At 40.7% G+C, this 22,978-nt stretch overlaps 1 protein-coding gene across 1 annotated transcript in view; it reads left to right on the forward strand.

Moving 5' to 3' along the window:
• Window positions 1–18,145: 18,145 nt before the first annotated feature.
• The window catches only part of lamb1a (laminin, beta 1a), a 107,584-nt gene continuing 102,751 nt past the window's right edge, over window positions 18,146–22,978 (forward strand). The window contains exon 1 of the mRNA XM_061916652.1: window positions 18,146–18,296. Coding sequence (XP_061772636.1) covers window positions 18,146–18,296 — 151 coding nt within the window. The remainder of the gene's footprint in view (window positions 18,297–22,978) is intronic.

Raw genomic sequence — 22,978 nt, forward strand, 5'->3', positions numbered from 1 at the left:
GTCGTAATCATTTGTGCAGTCCTTTGAGACATTTGTGATTTGGGGCTATATAAATAAACATTGATTGATTGATTGATTGATTGATAGAGGCCCCTCCCCGTAGTGAATGTGGTCCTCCTCAACTACCTCGATCTGCCAATAGCCGTTAAAAATGTCCAGGGTATTAAACCAACAGGATCCCGCCAATGCGTCCAGTGTGACATCCACACAGGGCAAGGGGTGGCAGTTTCTCAATCTGGCACTGTTCAGACGTCTATAATCAATACAAAACCTCCAGTCACCATTTTATTTTCTTACCAACACCACAGGAGAGGCCCATAGGCTGCAACTCTCCTCAATCACCCTATCAGCTAACAGTGCTGCTACCTGCCTTTAAATGTAATCCCTCTTTTTGGGAGAGGTCTGGTACGCGTACTGTCTTAACGGGGAATGGCTGCCTGTATTTTTATACCGTGTTTGGTTGGAGTGCATTTATCAGTCACGGCTATGGATGTCCTATACTCTACCAATGGATCTTTTAACTGTCCAATTTGCGGAGAACTAGCCGCAGAGTCTGTCAACGATACGAGCGGCATATTAGTGGGAGCCACTGCGGACACTGCACTACGAATAGGAGTGGGCAAGGTCACTAGATCTCCCTTATTTATCCAGAAAAACTCACCAAGGTGTGTGTCCTCCCGCAGAATCATGTGTTCGGTTGTGAGGTTAAGCGAACGGTCTGTTGTGATGCCATTTACTTCCAGGGTAAGCGTGTGGGCCACGACACACTCACTCCTACTCAGCGGCCATGCTCAAGATTACCAGTAAACCCGGGTAGATTTTCAACTGGCCCTCAGCTAGAGATGCTCACCGGTACCAGCATCTCACGTCAGGGCGGATGTGAGCGATACATTTCAACATACTGGGATCTATTCCTTATTGATGTCTCTGGCCATGCTCCCTCCTCCCCAGCGGACAATGGCGTGGAACACCGCAGAGGCCACCACAGTGGATATGTTTCTTTTACTTTTTATTCATAGCTGTATGTAGAAGTGTCTGGTTGTATCTGCTGCTTTAATGTCTTTAATGTCCTCTGTGTTCTTTGATGCTTGATGTTTCCCTCTTACACACATATAAGAGGGATGTGTACTATGGCTATGAGTTGTTTATTTTTTTTTTTTTTTTTTTTTTTTTTTTTCCCTTGGCCTCAGTCTGCACCCCCACTACAGGGCCCAGGCTAAGCCCGATTTTTTAAATTTTATTTTAATCTTCTATTCTTTTCTCCCCCCCCCCCATGTTTACCTGTATGTCATCTTTTTTGTAAGGGGCGCTGGAAGCCGGCAGACCCGTCAGCGATCCTGTTCTGTCTCCCTGTAATGTTTGTCTGATCTTGAATGGGATTGTGCTGAAAATTGTAATTTTCCTGAAGGAACTCTCCTGACGGAATAAATAAAGTACTATCTAATCTAATCTAATCTAACATTATGTTCATGCCCCACAGCTGTAGCCTACCACTGGTAATATATAAAAGCCTATGGTGCGCCGTCAGGAAGTCCGGTTCTAGCAGGGCAGTCTAAGTGGATTTGCGTAGTACATGCTTGATTACCCACACGCAGTGTGGCGATTATTGTCTCCATAGTGCCCAGTCGCTAATTATTTACGAACAGAGCGTTGATACCCGTGCTAAAGGGCCGCCTTTGCAGAGCAGGGATGGATTGGCGAAAATCAGCACTTATAAAGGACTCTGGGGAACCAAAGTCCATCAAAACACTTAAGTTCAGTACCTTCAATGTAACCGAGGGTTTGTAATGAGATGAAGCCTAGCAGAAAGGTCAGAGAGGCACGTTCTTTTTTTGAATACCAACATGTCTCTCAACAACCTGCCTCGCTTCTCGTCAAGGCATTCCCCCTTCTCTCACACACACACACACAAACACACACACACACACACTTCGGCTTCACAATTAAAGTGCGACAGGTCCCATCTGGTTAAACTGCACCTACAACATAAAAAAATACCTTACATCTATTATATAAATATGTTTGAATTTGTGTTTGTGTTGGTGTTGTCCCAATACCAATATTTTGGTCCCGGTACCAGTACGAAAAGTATTTCGATACTTATCGGTACTTTTCGATACTTTTCTAAATGAAGGGGACCACAAAAATTGCTTTATTGGCTTTATTTTATATATATATATTTATATAACAATGTGACCTCGGACTACGTTAAGGTAACGTGTGGAGTTCCCCAGGGTTCGGTCCTTGGCCCTGCACTCTTCAGCATCTACATGCTGCCGCTAGGTGACATCATACGCAAATACGGTGTTAGCTTTCACTGTTATGCTGATGACACCCAACTCTACATGCCCCTAAAGCTGACCAACACGCCGGATTGTAGTCAGCTGGAGGCGTGTCTTAATGAAATTAAACAATGGATGTCCGCTAACTTTTTGCAACTCAACGCCAAAAAAACGGAAATGCTGATTATCGGTCCTGCTAGACACCGACCTCTATTTAATAATACAACTCTAACATTTGACAACCAAACAATTAAACAAGGCGACTCAGTAAAGAATCTGGGTGTTATCTTTGACCCAACTCTCTCCTTTGAGTCACACATTAAAAGCGTTACTAAAACGGCCTTCTTTCATCTCCGTAATATCGCTAAAATTCGCTCCATTCTGCCCACTAAAGACACTGAGATCATTATCCATGCGTTTGTTACGTCTCGCCTCGATTACTGTAACGTATTATTTTCGGGTCTCCCTATGTCTAGCATTAAAAGATTACAGTTGGTACAAAATGCGGCTGCTAGACTTTTGACAAGAACAAGAAAGTTTGATCACATTACGCCTGTACTGGCTCACCTGCACTGGCTTCCTGTGCACTTAAGATGTGACTTTAAGGTTTTACTACTTACGTATAAAATACTACACGGTCTAGCTCCATCCTATCTTGCAGATTGTATTGTACCATATGTCCCGGCAAGAAATCTGCGTTCAAAGGACTCCGGCTTATTAATAATTCCCAAAGCCCAAAAAAAGTCTGCGGGCTATAGAGCGTTTTCATTTCGGGCTCCAGTACTCTGGAATGCCCTCCCGGTAACAGTTCGAGATGCCACCTCAGTAGAAGCATTTAAGTCCCACCTTAAAACTCATTTGTATACTCTAGCCTTTAAATAGACTCCCTTTTTAGACCAGTTGATCTGCCGTTTCTTTTCTTTTTCTCCTATGTCCCACTCTCCCTTGTGGAGTGGGTCCGGTCCGATCGGGTGGCCATGTACTGCTTGCCTGTGTATCGGCTGGGGACATCTCTGCGCTGCTGATCCGCCTCCGCTTGGGATGTTTTCCTGTTGGCTCCGCTGTGAACGGGACTCTCGCTGCTGTGTTGGATCCGCTTTGGACTGGACTCTCGCGACTGTGTTGGATCCATTATGGATTGAACTTTCACAGTATCATGTTAAACCCGCTCAACATCCATTGCTTTCCTCCTCTCCAAGGTTCTCATAGTCATCATTATCACCGACGTTCCACTGGGTGTGAGTTTTCCTTGCCCTTATGTGGGCCTACCGAGGATGTCGTAGTGGTTGTGCAGCCCTTTGAGACACTAGTGATTTAGGGCTATATAAGTAAACATTGATTGATTGATTTATTTATTTTAACCCAAAATCTTACGATACATTAAACATGTTGCAAGTTTGTCCGCAAATAAAATAGTGAACATACAAGACAACTTGTATTTTATTAGTAAGTGAACAAAGGCTCCTAATTAATCTGCTGACATATGCAATAACATATTGTGTCATTTTTCATTCTATTAGTTTGTCAAAATTATTAAGGACAAGTGGTAGAAAATTAAATATTAATCCATTTGTTCATTTACTGGTAATATCTGCTAACTGTCTCTTTTAACATGTTCTATCTACACTTCTGGTTAAATCTAATAATCATTTATTCTTCTGTTGTTTGATACTTTACATTAGTTTTGAATGATACCAAAAATGTGGCTATCAATCCGATGCCAAGTCGTTACAGGATCATACATTGGTCATATTCAAAGTCCTCATGTGTCCAGGGACATATTTGCTCAGTTTCTAAATATAACAAAAATGTTTTAAAAACAAAAGATGTTGTGATGCCAAAAAATATTGATGTAATCATAGTGGTATCGACTTGATACGCTATTGTACTTTGTATCATTACAGTGGACGTTAGGTGTAGATCTACTAATGGCGTTTATTTACATTGTGACGCCGGTGAGCTACGGTGTGTAGTGAAGCATGTTTAGCTATTCCTCGTCCTGCAGGGATGATACTTTTAGAAGTAGCTAAAACACTGGCGACTGGAGCTGTACTTTAGCTTTTAGCCAGCTAGCCATGCACCTCTTCCGGTCGGTGTTTTAGTGTTATAACTTCATCTTTATCTTTAGTTTTCAGGCCAAAATACGTCAGTTCTCCCTTTTCTGTCCACACACTTTGTAAGTATTCCGTGATTGTGCGCTACTAAACATGCTCGTAAACCAGCAATGTCATGACGTGACGACGATGGGGGGCCGGGGGATTTGGCGGACCAGTACTTTTCAGAGGCAGTATAGTACCGAATATGATTCATTAGTATCGCGACACTATACTAATACCGGTATACCGTACAGCCCTAGTTTGCGTATGCGTGTATGTATGAACGTCGTGACTCTGTATGTATCTAAGGTGACAGCAGGCACATAAAAGCCCAAGAGCTCACTCAGTCGCTACCTTTGTAAATAAAAAGAAATGAAAAATGGCGCTGACTTACCATAACTTCTCAGAAGGACATTGACGTAACATAAAAATGGAAATTCTGCTGAAACGGCTGAATTTGTTTTTATGTCAAGTTACCTACATCAAGTTCTGTGTCCAACATCGACTTGTGTGGACTTGGAGGCAGCGCAAGGACCTGTTAATTGTGTTTTTCTTCTGTCTGTTTGTCCCACTATGGAGTACAAAGGTGTTAGTACGTGCTGATGATTTATATCAGGGTTATTTAACTGGCAGCCCGGGAATTACTCTATATCCACATGTTTTAGTTCAAAACCTGATAGACAAAGATTTTTGAAGCAAATTCCTAAAAATACTAGAGTGCTCTTGTTGTATCAAAGAACTTGGGCCGCTGTAAACACATTGGCAGGTCCTCACATTGACATTTTAACCTTTCTAGTAAACATAAGAACACCTAGGTCCAAACTTGGGATTTACATAACTTAGTCGTTCCTCAAAGCATCCTTTTAAGGCCTCCTCTTTAGGTGGTTACATTTTTTGTAATGTGATTTATGTATCTTAGGTCTTGCTGTAGCTTTTTTATGTCAAATGCAGTCAATAGTCATTGGTTCTACTCTTTTTGTTATACTGGTAGTGTTCCTCTTGTTTCCATTTTAGGTATTCTCATTTTCATAATTTTGGCTTTTCAACTGGTGACCCGCAAGTTTCGTTCCAAAAACTTGTGAGAGACTCACAAGTTTCTCATTGTTCCTTGAGTCGAGTTATTTCTTGCCCTGACGTGGGATCAGAGCCGAGGATGTTGTGGTGTTTTGTGAAGCCCTTTGAGGCATTTGTGATTAAGGGCTATACTAATAAACTTTGATTGCTTGATTGATGATCAACGTTTTTGCACAAATGGTTCTCTACAATATACTTTTTTTGGTTTTATTTAGCCTTTATTAAACCAGGTAAAATCCAATTGAGATCAAATATCTATTTTCCAAGGGAGACCTGGCCAAGAGGATAGCAGCAAGGTTATATTAAAAACAGTAAACAACACGTAAAACATCACATTTACAACATTAAAATTTGCTCACATGACACATGTGCATACAGACAAGGTAGACTGCAATCATTTCACAGAAGCTTTAAACTTGCAAAATTATAGACAAATAGTGAAGGGAGAAGTCTCGCAGTGGGAAATGTGCAGTTTGGCTTTATTGGGGTGTGCCGGGGTCAGACAAGCAGTCGGTATCTGGTGTGACCACCATTTGCCTCAATCAGTGCAACACATCTAAATGGTAAATGGGTTGTACTTGTGTAGCGCGTTTCTACCTTCAAGGTACTCAAAGCACTTTGACACTACTTCCACATTCACCCATTCACACACACATTCACACACTGATGGAAGGAGCTACCATGCACGCCGTCCCTCCTTTGCATTGAGTTGGTCAGGTTGCTGATTGTTGCCTGTGGAATGTTGGGCCAGTCCTCTTTAATGGCTGTGCGAAGTTGCTGAATATCAGCAGGAACTAGAACACGCTGTTGTGTACGCTGATCCACAGCATCCCAAACATGCTCAATGGGTGACATGTCAAGAACTGAGATGTGTTTAGTTTCCAGGAATTGTGTACATATCTTTGCAACATGGGACCTTGCATTGTCATGCTGCAACATGAGGTCCTGGTCTTGGATTAATGGCACAACACTGGGCCTAAGCCTCTTGTCACAGTATCTCAGTGCATTCAAAATGCCATGAATAAAATGCACCTGCGTTTGTTGTCCATAACAATCGCCTGCCCATACTATAACTCCACACCCACCATTAGGGGGGGGAACTTGACAGGGCGGTTGCTGGTTGTTCCATCTCCATCGTTGGGGTCCCTGCGGGTGGGGTGGGTGGTTCCCGCGGCCCTGCGCTGGGTGGTCCGGTGGGCCGGGCTCTGGCGTTCCCGTCGCTGGCCGGCCTGGCTGCGTTGGGCCGGTGGTCTCTGGTTCCCTGGGTGCCACACCTGATGTTTGGGTTGGGCTCTCTGGGTGTCTGGGGCGGTACTCTGGCTCCCACGCACACTGGGAGTCAAATATATTGTACATACAAACACACATATACTCACACACACACACCGTTATTCAGACATACAAACATACATACATAGGTGCCTACGCTTCCACATACATACACAAATACAGTACGTACCTACATACTCCAAGTTCGTCCAGCTACACGCACATTCACGGTACAAACATACACATACTGTACATACAAACCAGGGGTGCCCACACTTTTTCTGCAGGCGAGCTACTTTTCAATTGACCAACTCGAGGGGATCTACCTCATTTATATATATCATTTATATTTATTTATTTCAATCAATCATCAATCAATGTTTACTTATATAGCCCTAAATCACTAGTGTCTCAAAGGGCTGCACAAACCACCACGACATCCTCGGTAGGCCCACATAAGGGCAAGGAAAACTCACACCCAGTGGGACGTCGGTGACAATAATGACTATGAGAACCTTAGAGAGGAGGAAAGCAATGGATGTCGAGCGGGTCTAACATGATACTGTGAAAGTTCAATCCACAATGGATCCAACACAGTCGCGAGAGTCCAGTCCAAAGCGGATCCAACACAGCAGCGAGAGTCCCGTTCACAGCGGAGCCAGCAGGAAACCATCCCAAGCGGAGGCGGATCAGCAGCGCAGAGATGTCCCCAGCCGATACACAGGCAAGCAGTACATGGCCACCGGATCGGACCGGACCCCCTCCACAGGGGAGAGTGGGACATAGAAGAAAAAGAAAAGAAACAGCAGATCAACTGGTCTAAAAAGGGAGTCTATTTAAAGGCTAGAGTATACAAATGAGTTTTAAGGTGAGACTTAAATGCTTCTACTGAGGTGGCATCTCGAACTGTTACCGGGAGGGCATTCCAGAGTACTGGAGCCCGAACGGAAAACGCTCTATAGCCCGCAGACTTTTTTTGGGCTTTGGGAATCACTAACAAGCCGGAGTCCTTTGAACGCAGATTTCTTGCCGGGACATATGGTACAATACAATCGGCAAGATAGGATGGAGCTAGACCGTGTAGTATTTTATACGTAAGTAGTAAAACCTTAAAGTCACATCTTAAGTGCACAGGAAGCCAGTGCAGGTGAGCCAGTACAGGCGTAATGTGATCAAACTTTCTTGTTCTTGTCAAAAGTCTAGCAGCCGCATTTTGTACCAACTGTAATCTTTTAATGCTAGACATGGGGAGACCCGAAAATAATACGTTACAGTAGTCGAGGCGAGACGTAACAAACGCATGGATAATGATCTCAGCGTCTTTAGTGGACAGAATGGAGCGAATTTTAGCGATATTACGGAGATGAAAGAAGGCCGTTTTAGTAACGCTTTTAATGTGTGCCTCAAAGGAGAGAGTTGGGTCGAAGATAATACCCAGATTCTTTACCGTGTCGCCTTGTTTAATTGTTTGGTTGTCAAATGTTAGAGTTGTATTATTAAATAGAGTTTGGTGTCTAGCAGGACCGATAATCAGCATTTCCGTTTTTTTGGCATTAAGTTGCAAAAAGTTAGCGGACATCCATTGTTTAATTTCATTAAGACACGCCTCCAGCTGACTACAATCCGGCGTGTTGGTCAGCTTTAGGGGCATGTAGAGTTGGGTGTCATCAGCATAACAGTGAAAGCTAACACCGTATTTGCGTATAATGTCACCTAGCGGCAGCATGTAGATGCTGAAGAGTGCAGGGCCAAGGACCGAACCCTGGGGAACTCCACACGTTACCTTAACGTAGTCCGAGGTCACATTGTTATGGGAGACACACTGCATCCTATCAGTAAGATAAGAGTTAAACCAAGACAGGGCTAAGTCTGACATACCAATTCGTGTTTTGATACGTTCTAATAAAATATTATGATCGACGGTATCGAAAGCAGCGCTAAGATCGAGGAGCAGCAACATAGATGACGCATCAGAATCCATCGTTAGCAATAGATCATTAGTCATTTTTGCGAGGGCTGTCTCCGTGGAGTGATTTGCTCTGAAACCGGATTGAAAGGTTTCACATAGATTGTTAGACGCTAAGTGTTCATTTAACTGCTCCGCAACAATTTTTTCAAGGATTTTTGAAATAAAGGGAAGGTGTGACACCGGTCGGTAGTTTACCATGAGGTCAGGGTCGAGGTTAGGTCTTTTAAGAAGAGGATGAATAACCGCTTTTTTGAATGCTAGGGGAACAGTGCCCGAGGAGAGTGATAAGTTTATAATATTTAGCACTGATGGACCTAATAATACAAAGAGCTCCTTGATCAGTTTCCCAGGAAGAGGGTCAAGTAAGCATGTTGTCTGTTTTATTCCATTTACACGTTGTAACAATTCCTCTAATGTTATTTCCTCAAAACGAGAGAAACTATTTTGGAGGGCAGTATCCGCCGTATATACCATCGTATCAGTGTTAATAGAACCCCGTTGTAGCTGGGACGCATTGTCTTTAATCTCCTTTCTAATGACTTCAATTTTCTTACTAAAGAATTGCATAAAGTCATCAGCTGAGTGGGTTGAGCTACTGGAAGGGGTCCCTTGTTGGGTTAGCGATGCTACCGTACTAAACAAAAATTTAGGATCGTTTTTATTACGGTGGATGAGATTTGAGTAATATTTAGCTTTAGCTAAGGTAAGCATGCATTTATAAGTTATTAAACCATCACTCCATGCTTGATGGTGCACCTCAAGTTTAGTCGTGCGCCATTTGCGTTCCAGCTTTCTACATAATAATTTCTGAGCTCTAGTTTCTTCTGTAAACCACGGGGTGCGCTTTTTTCGAGCCTTTTTTAACTTTAGCGGTGCTATGTTATCAATGGTTTCGCGCAGGGTGACGTTAAAGTTGTTAGTGAGGTTATCAATAGAGCCCACATACTTTGGGAATGGTGCCATAACCGAGGGCAGTAGGTCAGCAAGAGTTGTCGTTGTGGCCGTATTAATGTTGCGGCTGCTATAGCAGTTATTATTATTATTAGTTTGACGAACATGCGTCTGAACCTCGAATTTTATAAGGTAATGATCGGACAATACTTTAGTATACGGGAGTATCGTAACTTTGGAGACGGTGATACCCTTGACAAGCACTAGGTCTATCGTATTACCGTTGCGATGCGTGGGTTCATTTATTATTTGTGTGAGACCACAGCTATCAATTACAGTCTGGAGCGCTACGCACGGTGGGTCCGATGGGGTATTCATATGGATATTAAAGTCCCCCATTATGATTATATTATCGGCGTGTGTCACTAGATCAGCAACGAACTCTGAGAATTCATTGATAAAGTCCGAATAGGGCCCTGGGGGGCGGTAGATAACAGCCAGGTGTAGAGGCAGCGGTGTGACAGACTTCATAGTAAGCACCTCAAACGATTTATATTTATTATTTATGTTAGGACTAAGGTTAAAGTTTTCGTTGTATATTAGTGCGACCCCCCCACCCCTTTTAAGCGGACGGGCAATATGCGCATGTGTAAAGTTAGGAGGACATGCCTCATTTAGCGCAAAAAAGTCGTTTGGTTTAAGCCAGGTTTCGCTGAGACCGATGACGTTAAGATTGTTGTCTCTGATAATATCATTAACTAATAACGTTTTGGGAGACAATGATCTTAGGTTTAAAAAACCTATATTATAGGTAGTGGGCTGTTTTAGCGAGTTTTGGATCAAATTATCCGTAGTAGCAATATTAATAATGTTGTGTTTATTATGCCCAGTGCATTTAGTATAGTTACGACCATATCTAGGAATTGATACGACAGGAATTTTCCGATTGTTTGTTTGTTGCTTTGATAAACTGCACATATCATGGTTAGCCACCTCAGTAACGGGGATTTTCCGATTGTTTGTTTGTTGCTTTGATAAACTGCACGCATCATAGTTAGCCACCTCAGTAACACACATGTCCAACTCTGAAACACTCAAAGCAGAAAAAATGTGTTCTAATTTAACTGACTCCTTACCCAGACCAGTAGTCTCGCATTTTCCATTTAAATCTGGCTGCAGGATGGAGGGAAGTGGTGTTCTGTGGGGATTAGCCTTCTGCTTTGTTTTTAGCCCCGCTCGACATCCGCGTTTCCGATCACATCGCTGGCGTCTGCTCCGTAGACAGCCCCCGCTGCTACTAGACTCCCCTGCTTCACAGGCCGCTGGATGTAGCCGCCGACGTATTCCCATGCTAGTTAGCATGTTTAGCACGCACGCGTCTATCAGTCCAAAACGGTCCGATATGTCCACATCCAGAAGTGTCTGGCGGTCGTACGTGATCACGGAGTGACCACGATGTGAGCCAGCCATAAAGTCTGTGGAATTGTCCGGTATTTCTGCCAAATGTTTCATCTTTAGCAGGAGCTCCGCGAGGACGCAGCCCGTCCGGGCGCCGCCATCTTGGAAAATTTATGAAAGAGACATTTTTGTAAACAAGTTAAATGTATTTAATGATAATACAAGCATGTGTAACACATACAGATGTCTTTCTTTCACGAAGACAAGAATAAAAGTTGGTGTATTACCTGATTCTGATGACTTGCATTCATTGGAATCAGACAGTAATGATGATAACGCCCACATTTTCAAATGGAGGAGAAAAAAAGTTGTCCTTTCTGTACAATACCACATGAAAGTGGTTGGTTTTTGGCATCTAATTCATCCAGCTTCCATACACTTTACAAGAAAAGCATTGGCGGCAAATTCCGTAGCTTGCTTGATTGACATTCACGGCACCCGAGGGTCTTGTGAGATGACGCTGGCTGCTGCCAGTTCATTATTGTGAAAAAATGACAGAGAGGAAGGCGAGAAACACTTTTTATTTCAACAGACTTTCGCGCCGTCCCTTCCGTCAAAACTCTAAAGGCCGACTGCACATTTCCTATCTTCACAATAAAAGCCTTGCTTCATGCTGCCTGCGCTAACAATATAAGAGTCTCGGAAAGCTGGCGTGCACAAGTGATGTGCACGCCAGCTTTCTGACGGATCGCTTGTGCACGCCAGTTTTCTGAGACTCTGTATTTAGTTAGCGCAGGCAGCATGAAGCAGGGCTTTTATTGTGAAGATAGGAAATGTGCAGTCGGCCTTTAGAGTTTTGACGGAAGGGACAGCGCGAGAGTCTGTTGAAATAAAAAGTGTTTCTCGCCTTCCTCTCGGTCATATTTTCATAATAATGATCTTGCAGCAGCCAGCGTCATCTCACAAGACCCTCCGGTACCGTGAATGTCATTAAAGTGACGTCTTGGTGAAGATTGATGATCACTAATTTTTAGGTCTATTTTTTTTAAAAGCCTGGCTGGAGATCGACTTACACACCCACCGCGGTCGACTGGTAGCTCGCGATCGACGTAATGGGCACCCCTGATACAAACTATGATGAGTTCAAGGATCGCTGAAATTAGAAGGACAAAACGGCGCTTGCCAAATACTCTCATCAGTGAATTATGTTTAATATAAAAAGTGGGATTTCTAACAATTAGGAAAGTTTGTATCATATTTGTTCTCCTACAGAAAATATGTTTCAAAAACTTTACTTTTTCATCTTCATCCGTTTTTACACATCTCTGGAAGAAGTCCAGGGAGCCACTAGGGCGGCGCTAAAGACCCACATGCGGCTTTAGAGCCGCGGTTTGCTGGCCCCTGTGCTAACTGGTCAGGAAAGACTAACAGCCAGTCACCAACAGAATACACTTTGAGATTAAACCTGTAGAGTTTATTTAAATGTATATTTAAACATTATTATCACTTGATAATAATAACATGCTTATTGATGGTGGTGTCTTAATTTTTTATCTCCATTATTTCCTTCAGGTAAAATGATTTCCCTCCCATTCCAGAAGGAAAGTGTCTGCAGTACACAACATGATCAGCACTGTTGCATCTTCTCGTGTTGCTGGTGTTGTCCTGATTGTACTTTGCAGACAGATGCTCGGCTGCAAGCTCCTACAGGCTCAGGGAGTCGTTATAATGAGTGGCTTCACAGCAAGCAGCAGGAACTGAATGATTCTTTAGATGTTCAGGTGGGGGGTCAAATTCCCCAGCACCCCCACCCAGCCACACATTCATCCTTTGTTCTTGCAGGTGAGATTACTGAGTTTTTTTCTCTGGGCTTGTGAGAAGAGTCGTGTGGAATGTGGGGGGGAGGGGATTTGTAATATTAACCCATATGAACCCATTTGTGCTTTTAGCAGAATGATGGGGAATATACAACACATTTCACATGCTTTTCACAAATGATTGCCATATGTGATTTTTGCACTTTTATTTGGTTTAGTATGTGCTTTGAATTGAGCGTTATTTTGCTATTGTGACAAAAATGTCACACAAGGCAATGTGTAGCAGCACTGCATTTTTTCAAATTTTGCTTATTGTTCACAATCACTATGATAGACCTGACAACAGATTTCTTTATTTTATTTTTTTAATTTATGCATTACTAACTCATAAATGAATGCAAATAAATGTCCGCTTACAACGGAGCCAATGAGAGGTCCTCTATTTTGCCCATAAATAACCAACCCAAAAAAACACCAGCAATATTTTGTGACTTGAATATTAACCAAGTATAATTGATATTATTGTTATAAGCAGATTAACTATTTTTCCGCGGTGCCGTGATCGGTAGCTATGTTGGCATTATCGGCTGGTGATCCGCTTCTTCGCCTCGGTGCTCTTGAAAGTTTATACAAAATAATAAATCATGCCTCTCACCTGTATAGGAGAAGGTCGAGGACGTAATCTGACAATTTGGTACACTTTGACATGCAGGTTAGTTGGCGAGAATGACACAAAAAAAAGGCTTTGTTCCACCCCCAATTTCTTCACGGGGATTATTAGTCATTCTTCATCTAAATGGAACTGTAGCAAGATCAGTTGGCATCCTTGTGATTTTTTTTAATTTGCAAAATACTTAAATATTAAATGTTATTATAAATGTGCCTGTTACTACATTACAGATATACTAAAAGCATGTATATAAACCCTTAATTTATGTTTGGATGTTTTTTAAAGGGCTTTACAAGCAGAATAGAGCGATAATAGGCTCTGCTCTAAGCAGACCTTTGATCTTTTTTTTTTTTTACTTTTTAGAATGCCTTAAAAAGAAGAAAAACATAAGTGTGCTTGTCTTACATAAGGATTGTGAATAATTGGCAACATACCCAAAAAGTGTACTTCCCCTTTAAGGCTAAACGCTAGTTAGCATTATTTCCATATAGCTTTTTTTTATTTTACTGAATTAGAGAAATATAGTAGGATCAGTGGGACTGTGATCATAGGCGCCGATCTAAATTTCTGCCAGTGGGTGCTTGGATGAACGGTAAATCTGACGCTACTTTTCTTGCCGTTTTTGCTTGGTGGTGAGAAAGAATTTGCCATCAATCGCTTGTATTTGTCCGTGGGTGCGCCGGGGCCCGAATCGGCGCCTACGACTGTGATATTTGTTACACCAATATAACATTGGAATTGTTAAAAAAATCACCTTCGATTGCAAAAAATAAGCTTTTGGAAATAAGTTAGCTAATTTATGGAAAGTCATTTTCACCTCTCACGTGTGTTTCTTACATCACTTAGGTTCATGAAGTTATGTCTGACATAATTCAAATGTTGACGACACAGTTGGACCTAATAGGTTCATCTAAACACACAAACATTTAATATTTCATTCACAAACACTGACGGCCGTGCTAATTATAGTGCCTTCGATCAGTGTAATGATAATTCATCTTTGGAGATGAATAAAATATCTATCTAAAACAGGGATGTTAAACTGGTTTTCATTGAGGGCCACGTCGCAGTTTTGGCCGATATCGGAGGGCCACTTGTAAGAGTGAATAATGTTTGAATTTGGCTCTAAATTTCTTTTTTGTTTTAATGTGTCTATTTTACAGTAAAACTTTACATTTACAAAATTTGACTGTAAAATATAGCATTTATTTTTATTTTTTTTACAACATTTCACGGTAAATAAAAAAACTGTACCACTTTTGTTTGTAGGGGGGATTTCAATCAATCAATCAATCAATGTTTATTTATATAGCCACAAATCACAAATGTCTCAAAGGACTGCACAAATCATTACGACTACAACATCCTCGGAAGAACCCACAAAAGGGCAAAGAAAACTCACACCCAGTGGGCAGGGAGAATTCACATCCAGTGGGACGCCAGTGACAATGCTGACTATGAGAAACCTTGGAGAGGACCTCAGATGTGGGCAACCCCCCCCCACACACACCTCTAGGGGACCGAAAGCAATGGATGTCGAGCGGGTCTAACATGATACTGTGAAAGTTCAATCCATAGTGGCTCCAACACAGCCGCGAGAGTTCAGTTCAAGCGGATCCAAGACAGCAGCGAGAGTCGCGTCCACAGGAAACCATCTCAAGCGGAGGCGGATCAGCAGCGTAGAGATGTCCCCAACCGATACAGGCGAGCGGTCCATCCTGGGTCCCGACGAGCGTTCCATCCTGGGTCTCGACTCTGGACAGCCAGTACTTCATCCATGGTCATCGGACCGGACCCCCTCCACAAGGGAGGGGGGGACATAGGAGAAAGAAAAGAAGCGGCAGATCAACTGGTCTAAAAAGGAGGTCTATTTAAAGGCTAGAGTATACAGATGAGTTTTAAGGTGCTTCTACTGAGGTAGCATCTCGAACTGTTACCGGGAGGGCATTCCAGAGTACTGGAGCCCAAACGGAAAACGCTCTATTGCCCGCAGACTTTTTTTGGGCTCTAGGAATCACTAATAAGCCGGAGTCTTTTGAACGCAGATTTCTTGCCGGGACATATGGTACAATACAATCGGCAGGATAGGATGGAGTTAGACCGTGTAGTATTTTATACGTAATTAGTAAAACCTTAAAGTCACATCTTAAGTGCACAGGAAGCCAGTGCAGGTGAGCCAGTATAGGTATATATGTATGTATATATGTATATAAAGGTATATACAGTACAGGCGTAATATGATCAAACTTTCTTGTTCTTGTCAAAAGTCTAGCAGCCGCATTTTGTACCAACTGTAATCTTTTAATGCTAGACATGGGGAGACCCGAAAATAATACGTTACAGTAATCGAGACGAGACGTAACAAACGCATGGATAATGATCTCGATTTATGAAAAAAAGCTGTCAGCTTAATTGCCAGAATTTTAATATTAAATTGACATGTTTTTTTATAACATTGTATTGTTAATGAAACAACTGTACAAGTTATTTTTTTAATCTGGCAATTTAGCTGCCAGTTTTTCTACTTTCCATTAACAGTAATACACCGATAAAAACAGCAGACCTACATTTTACAGTCAAAAACTGTCAGTTCAATCAACAGAATTTTAACACAAAAAAAAAAGTAGTTTTATTCGATTTACAGTAATATGTTGTAAAAAACAACATAAAATGTATTGTCATTTTTATTAATTTGATTGGTAGTTTGCTGTATAGTTAAGTATTTTTTTTTTTTTTTTTTAGACAAAAACATGTTTGGAAAGTATGATACTATACTGTAATAGTTGTTGCAATATTGGATATTATTAGTTTAAAAGGTATGCAATTTTAAACAGTACGTATATACAAACCCTGTTTCCATATGAGTTGGGAAATTGTGTTAGTTGTAAATCCAAACAGAATACAATGATTTGTAAATCAATTTCAACCCATATTCAGTTGAATATGCTACAAAGACAACATATTTGATGTTCAAACTGATAAACATTTTTTTTTTGCAAATAATCATTAACTTTAGAATTTGATGCCAGCAACACGTGACAAAGAAGTTGGGAAAGGTGGCAATAAATACTGATAAAGTTGAGGAATGCTCATCAAACACTTAAATGGAACATCCCACAGGTGTGCAGGCTAATCGAGAACAGTTGGGTGCTATGATTGGGTACAAAAGCAGCTTCCATGAAATGCTAAGTAATTCACAAACAAAGATGGGGTGAGGGTCACCACTTTGTAAGCAAATTGTCGAACAGTTTTAGAACAACATTTCTCAACGAGCTATTGCAAGGAATTTAGGGATTTTACCATCTACGGTCCGTAAAAAAAAAAAATTCAGAGAATCCGGAAAAATCACTGCACGTAAGCGATGATATTACGGACTTTTGACCCCTCAGGCGGTACTGCATCAAAAACCGACATCAGTGTGTAAAGGATATCACCACACGGGCTCAGGAACACTTCATAAAACCACTGTCAGTAACTACAGTTGGTCGCTACAGCTGTAAGTGCAAGTTAAAACTCTACTATGCAAAGCCAAACCCATTTTGTCAACAATATCCTGAAACCTTAGATGGACTGATGCAAAGTGGAAAAGTGTTCTGTGGTCTGACGAGTCCACATTTCAAGGACGTGGTGTCCTCCAGAACAAAGAGGAAAATAACCATTCGGACTGTTATCGGTGCAAAGTTCAAAAGCCAGCATCTTTGATGGTATGGAGGTGTATTAGTGCCTAAGGCATGGGTAACTGACACATCTGTGAAGGCATGCTGAAAGGTACATACAGGTTTTGGAGCAAAATATGTTGTCATCCAAGCAACGTTATTATGGACGCCCCTGCTTATTTCAGCAAGAGAAGTGTTACAACAGCGTGGCTTCGTAGTAAACAAGTGCGGGTACTTTCCTGGCCCGCCTGCAGTCCAGACCTGTCTCCCATCAAAAATGTGTGGCGCATTATGAAGCGTAAAATACGACAGCGGAGACCCCGGACTGTTGAACGTCTGAAGCTCTACATAAAACAAGAATGGGAAAGAATTCCACTTTCAAAGCTTCAACAATTAGTTTCCTCAGTTTCCAAATGTTTAAGAAAAGTTGATGTAACACAGTGGTGAGCATGCCCTTTCCCACCTACATTGGCACGTGTTGCAGCCATGAAATACTAAGTTAATTATTATTTGCAAAAAAAACAAAGTTTATGAGTTTGAAAATCAAATATCTTGTCTTTATACATATATTTCCAGGTGTTTGCGGGCCAGATCTGGCCCCTGGGCCTTGAGTTTGACACCCGTGACCTATCTATGAATAATTTCCCTAAAAAGGAAGTTGTGTTGCCCCTCAGTTACCAAAATAAAAGTTAAGAATGCGTCACAAAATAGTTTGCAGATAAGAAAAAGTTAAAACAACTAATCAGCATCAGAATGACGATGTTTATAAATAGATCAAATAGGCAGGTTTTAATCCTTTCTTTAAGAATACCTGTTACAAAACAGTGTTTCTATAAATTATGTGAGGTGCAGCTGGGTATAGTGTTATGACACCATTTTAAAGTTGAATACAACTAATAATAAAAAAAAATCTTATGAAGACAAACAATATTTTTGTCCAAGCTGCATAGCAACATAATGGAGTTTTTAGTCAGAGCTCCACACGTTTGCGACACAAGATATTTATTTTGAAAGATTTTCCGGATGCTGCTAGCACACGCCGATATTTACGTGCACTTTTGTGGAGGCGGCCGCTGCGTGGGAGTCTTCAGATCAGCGGATGAACGCTTAAAAGTTTACATCTTTGAGGGAGTCGACTCGAAGATGCTGTCCGTCCAACTCGTGCTGCTTCTCGGTAAGAAACCTTTGTCTTTGTTTCTTTTCTAACCTACTACGACGATACAAGACACAAATATGATCAAGTTTAAAGAAGATGATTTTTTTTATAGAAACTGAAGCCATTCAATTATTCCTTTAAAGTCTTTTTACGTGACCACACACGCTAATTTGTTTTTTTAGGATACTGTTGGACTTTAAAATAATTTCACATTAAAAGTTGACATGTTTATAATGTCAAAGTGTGAATATTAGTTATGTTCAAAGTATGGCCCTGGGGCCGTTTGCTTTTCTAAAAACACAACTAAACAAACACGAGGGATGAAAAATATATTGTAATAAACAACATATTGTAATATACATCACAGCCTCTCTTGATGATGTTTCACAGTATACTTTAGGGTAAATACATTGAAATAGAACCATTTCAGAAACAAAAAGCTGATGAAACCTAAACAGTAACTCGATAAAAAATATCTTATTTTGAAAAGAACAGCCTATTTCAGTGTAATAAAATGCTAACTCAAAAATTCTTTCTCACTCTCATTTATTATTATTTTTGCATTTTAAAACTCTACTTAGAGCTTTTGTAAGAGCCAACAGTACAAAATAGAAATAATTAAAAAATCTAATTACATTTTTGATTAGGATTGTATATTGTTGATTAGTGCTGTCAAATTAATATTTTTTCTAAATCAGAGTTTCATCTAAAGCAGGGGTGCCCACACTTTTTCTGCAGGCGAGCTACTTTTCAATTGACCAACTCGAGGGGATCTACCTCATTTATATAAATTATTTATATTTATTTATTTATGAAAGACACATTTTTGTAAACAAGTTAAATGTGTTTAATGATAATACAAGCATGTGTAACACATATAGATGTCTTTCTTTCATGAAGACAAGAATATAAGTTGGTGTATTACCTGATTCTGATGACTTGCATTGATTGGAATCAGACAGTAATGATGATAACGCCCACATTTTCAAATGGAGGAGAAAAAAAGTTGTCCTTTCTGTACAATACCACATGAAAGTGGTTGGTTTTTGGCATCTAATTCATCCAGCTTCCATACACTTTACAAAAAAAACATTGGCGGCAAATTCCGTAGCTTGCTTGATTGACATTCACGGCACCCGAGGGTCTTGTGAGATGACGCTGGCTGCTGCCAGTTCATTATTATGAAAAAATGACAGAGAGGAAGGCGAGAAACACTTTTTATTTCAACAGACTTTCGCGCCGTCCCTTCCGTCAAAACTCTAAAGGCTGACTGCACATTTCCTATCTTCACAATAAAAGCCCTGCTTCATGCTGCCTGCGCTAACAAAATAAGAGTCTCGGAAAGCTGGCGTGCACAAGTGATGTGCACGCCAGCTTTCTGAGGGATCGCTTGTGCACGCCAGTTTTCCGAGACTCTGTATTTAGTTAGCGCAGGCAGCATGAAGCAGGGCTTTTATTGTGAAGATAGGAAATGTGCAGTCGGCCTTTAGAGTTTCGACGGCATTGTTTTAGCTACTTGTAAATCACTAATCCTTGCCTCCATGGCGACAAATAAAGTGAGTTTCTCACAAGTATCATCCTTGCAGGACGAGAAAAATCCAAACACGATTCACTACACACCGTAGAAAAATACCATACCTCACTGGCGTCTCAATGTAAACAAACGCCATGGGTGGATCTACACCTCACTTCCACTGTAATGATATTAAGTATAAGAGCGTATCTGGTCGATGATTAAATCAATATTTTTTATCGTCAAAATCTTTTTTCCTTTTTTTTTAATTCGTATTAGGTTTATAAACTCAGGATTTATATCCCTGGACACATGAGATAACCAGGGACGGATGAGAACTTTGAATATAAAGTTAAAAGTTCAAATATCACTGATAGTCACACACACTAGGTGTGGTGAAAGTACTCTCTGCATTTGAGGGGAAAGTTAAAGTACCAATGATTGTCACACACACACACACACACACACACACACACACACACACACACACACACACACACACGCACACACTCTAGGTGTGGTGAAATGTGTCCTCTGCATTCGACCCATCCCTTTGTTCACCCCATGGGAGGTGAGGGAGCAGCAGCCGTGGCCACGCTTGGGAATCATTGTCGTGATTTAACCCCCGATTCCAACCTTTTGATGCTGAGTGCCAAGCAGAGAAGTAATGGGTCCCATTTTTATAGTCTTTGGTATGACTGCCGGGGATTGAACTCACGACCTACCAATCTCAGGGCGGACACAAGGCCACTGAGCAGGTTGAAGTTCAATATAACCAATGTATGATCCTGTAACTATTGGTGTCGGATCGATACCTATATTTGTGGTATCATCCAAAACTAATGTAAAGTATCCAAACAAAAGAAGAATACGTGATTATTACATTTTAAAAGAATTGTAGGTAGAACATGTCAAGACGAAAAATAACAAGATATTAACAGTAAATGAACAATTGGATTAATAATTGATTTTTACAGCTCGTCCTTAACAATTTTTTACAAAATAATACAATGAGAAATGACACAATATGTTACTGCATATGTCAGCCGACTAATTAGGAGCCTTAGTTTTGTTTTTTTTACTACTAAAAGACCAGTTCTCTTGTATGTTCACCATTTTATTTAACCTTCCTCTTGTGTTAGCTTTCTGTTACCATCTCTTATGTTAACGGGTCGGTTTTGACCAATGTTTTAAATCAGCTGTAAAATACACTAAAAACAATTATCTATCATCCAATTTGTTTCTCATCTCTTGGTTACTTTGTTAGGCTTCCTTATCCTTGAAAATATTGGTTTTAATATTTTTGGTTTGGGCCATTGGGCCTTATTTTGTCAGTATACCCCTCGATTTAAATTTTTAAAAATGGTAAAACGAACCTCAAGAGAATCATATAAATAAAAAAAGGTTGTTGTGTTACCTAACTATTACTAAGGGGTATTAGAACACATCTCTTAAATAAATGTGTTTTGTTTATTTTTTCATTTTAAGAATTTTAACTATAGTAACATCTATGGTGTTACGGGTCATTTTCGACCCATATATATTTACTTCAAGAAAAAGGCTAAAAAGTACTTTTTTTCAGCAACAGAAATCCAACATCAAACAAACAACCAATCAAGCAAATGAAACCAAGAGAAATAGATTACTAGTTCCAAAACTAATAAAAAAGAACAAAATCAGAGTGGCAAAAAGTGACACTTTTAGTGTCCGTCTTTTGTTTGTTTTTGTACAGGATAACAAGGTAAAATGAGAATCCACTAAAGCTCACATGATTGGGAGAGGAGCTGGCTGTCAGTGTGTTCAGTTTTGGCTCTTATCATTGCTTTATCATCTTATTTTTATAACCGGGTTGAAACCGACCCTAACAACACCAAGGGCATAATTTCTACCAGAGCATTTTATAATTTAGTGAAAAAAATTAAAATGTTTTATTTTGTTGACAAAGAGGTTCCTGACAAAGTCAAAAAGCTTTGATGCAAAAAAATAAATGTATGTGGTGTTTTTATGCATTTAAAAACTAAAACGGGTCGGTGCCGACCCTAACACAAGACGAAGGTTAAGGACAAAATTATTCGTTGATTGCAATAGGAAACAGATGTTTAATGTACCGCTAGATTTTCTGTTAAAATAAAGCCAATAATGCCATTTTTTTGTGGTCACCTTCATTTAGAAAAGTATCGAAAGGTATCCAAAAGTATGCGATGAGTTAGCGACTTGTCCAGGGTGTACACCGCCTTCCGCCCGATTGTAGCTGAGATAGGCACCAGCGCCCTCCGCGACCCCAAAAGGGTAAAGCGTTAGAAGATGGATGGATGGATAGTATCTAAAAGTATCGAAATAGTTTTTGGTACCAGTACCACAATATTGATATCGGGACAAACCGAATCTCTTTATAATGATATATACCGTATATCAGGTTTATCCCTGTGAAAGAACCTCTTGCAATATGCTTGTTCGTCTCCGTGAACGCACATTCAGCCTGTTAAACGTGGAGGTTTTGTTGGCCACTTCGCCCTTCTGTATAGCTCAGAAAAGGGGGTACAAATTATAGCTGGCGAGTGCCAGGGTTTCCACTACATTACAAAACACTACATATGAAGCAACATTGCTTCCATGGTGACAGCCAATAGTACACAGAAAGCCCTAATTTAAATATGGTGGTCAGTGCCACTTTTGCAGTTGTTATGAATTGCGCAGTCTTAGTGGTTCACACCCACTAATATCCTAGTATTCGGGATCTAAGTAGATCAAGCCCATAGTTGGGTTGCGCAAAACAGAAAATATACGATATGAATTTTATATAAATTTGGCAAACGAAAGAGATTTTAATACTATCTTTATATCCTGATAATGCTGGTCGATGACACATTCTCGCTGTGTCCCGCAAATTTGACAGCGACCAGCAAACAAAGGCATCCTCGACACAATATAGCATTCTTGCTAGGGGGTCGCGTCTAAGTCATTAATCGTCGCCTCTTTGGTGGCAAATACATTTTCTTACAAATATCATTATCGATGGAGGACAAAGAATAGCTAGACATGCTACACTTCACACCAGAAGATGATACAATAAGCCATGCTAATCGCTAAGCTCTTGAATGTGTAAACAGGTGTGGGGCGGCACGATATAAATACCCACAGTAACCACATCCGTATATTGTCAATACTACAGTGATTATATTGATAT

Source organism: Nerophis ophidion, linkage group LG12 (assembly GCF_033978795.1).
Source record: "Nerophis ophidion isolate RoL-2023_Sa linkage group LG12, RoL_Noph_v1.0, whole genome shotgun sequence".
NCBI classification, from domain to species: Eukaryota; Metazoa; Chordata; class Actinopteri; order Syngnathiformes; family Syngnathidae; genus Nerophis; species Nerophis ophidion.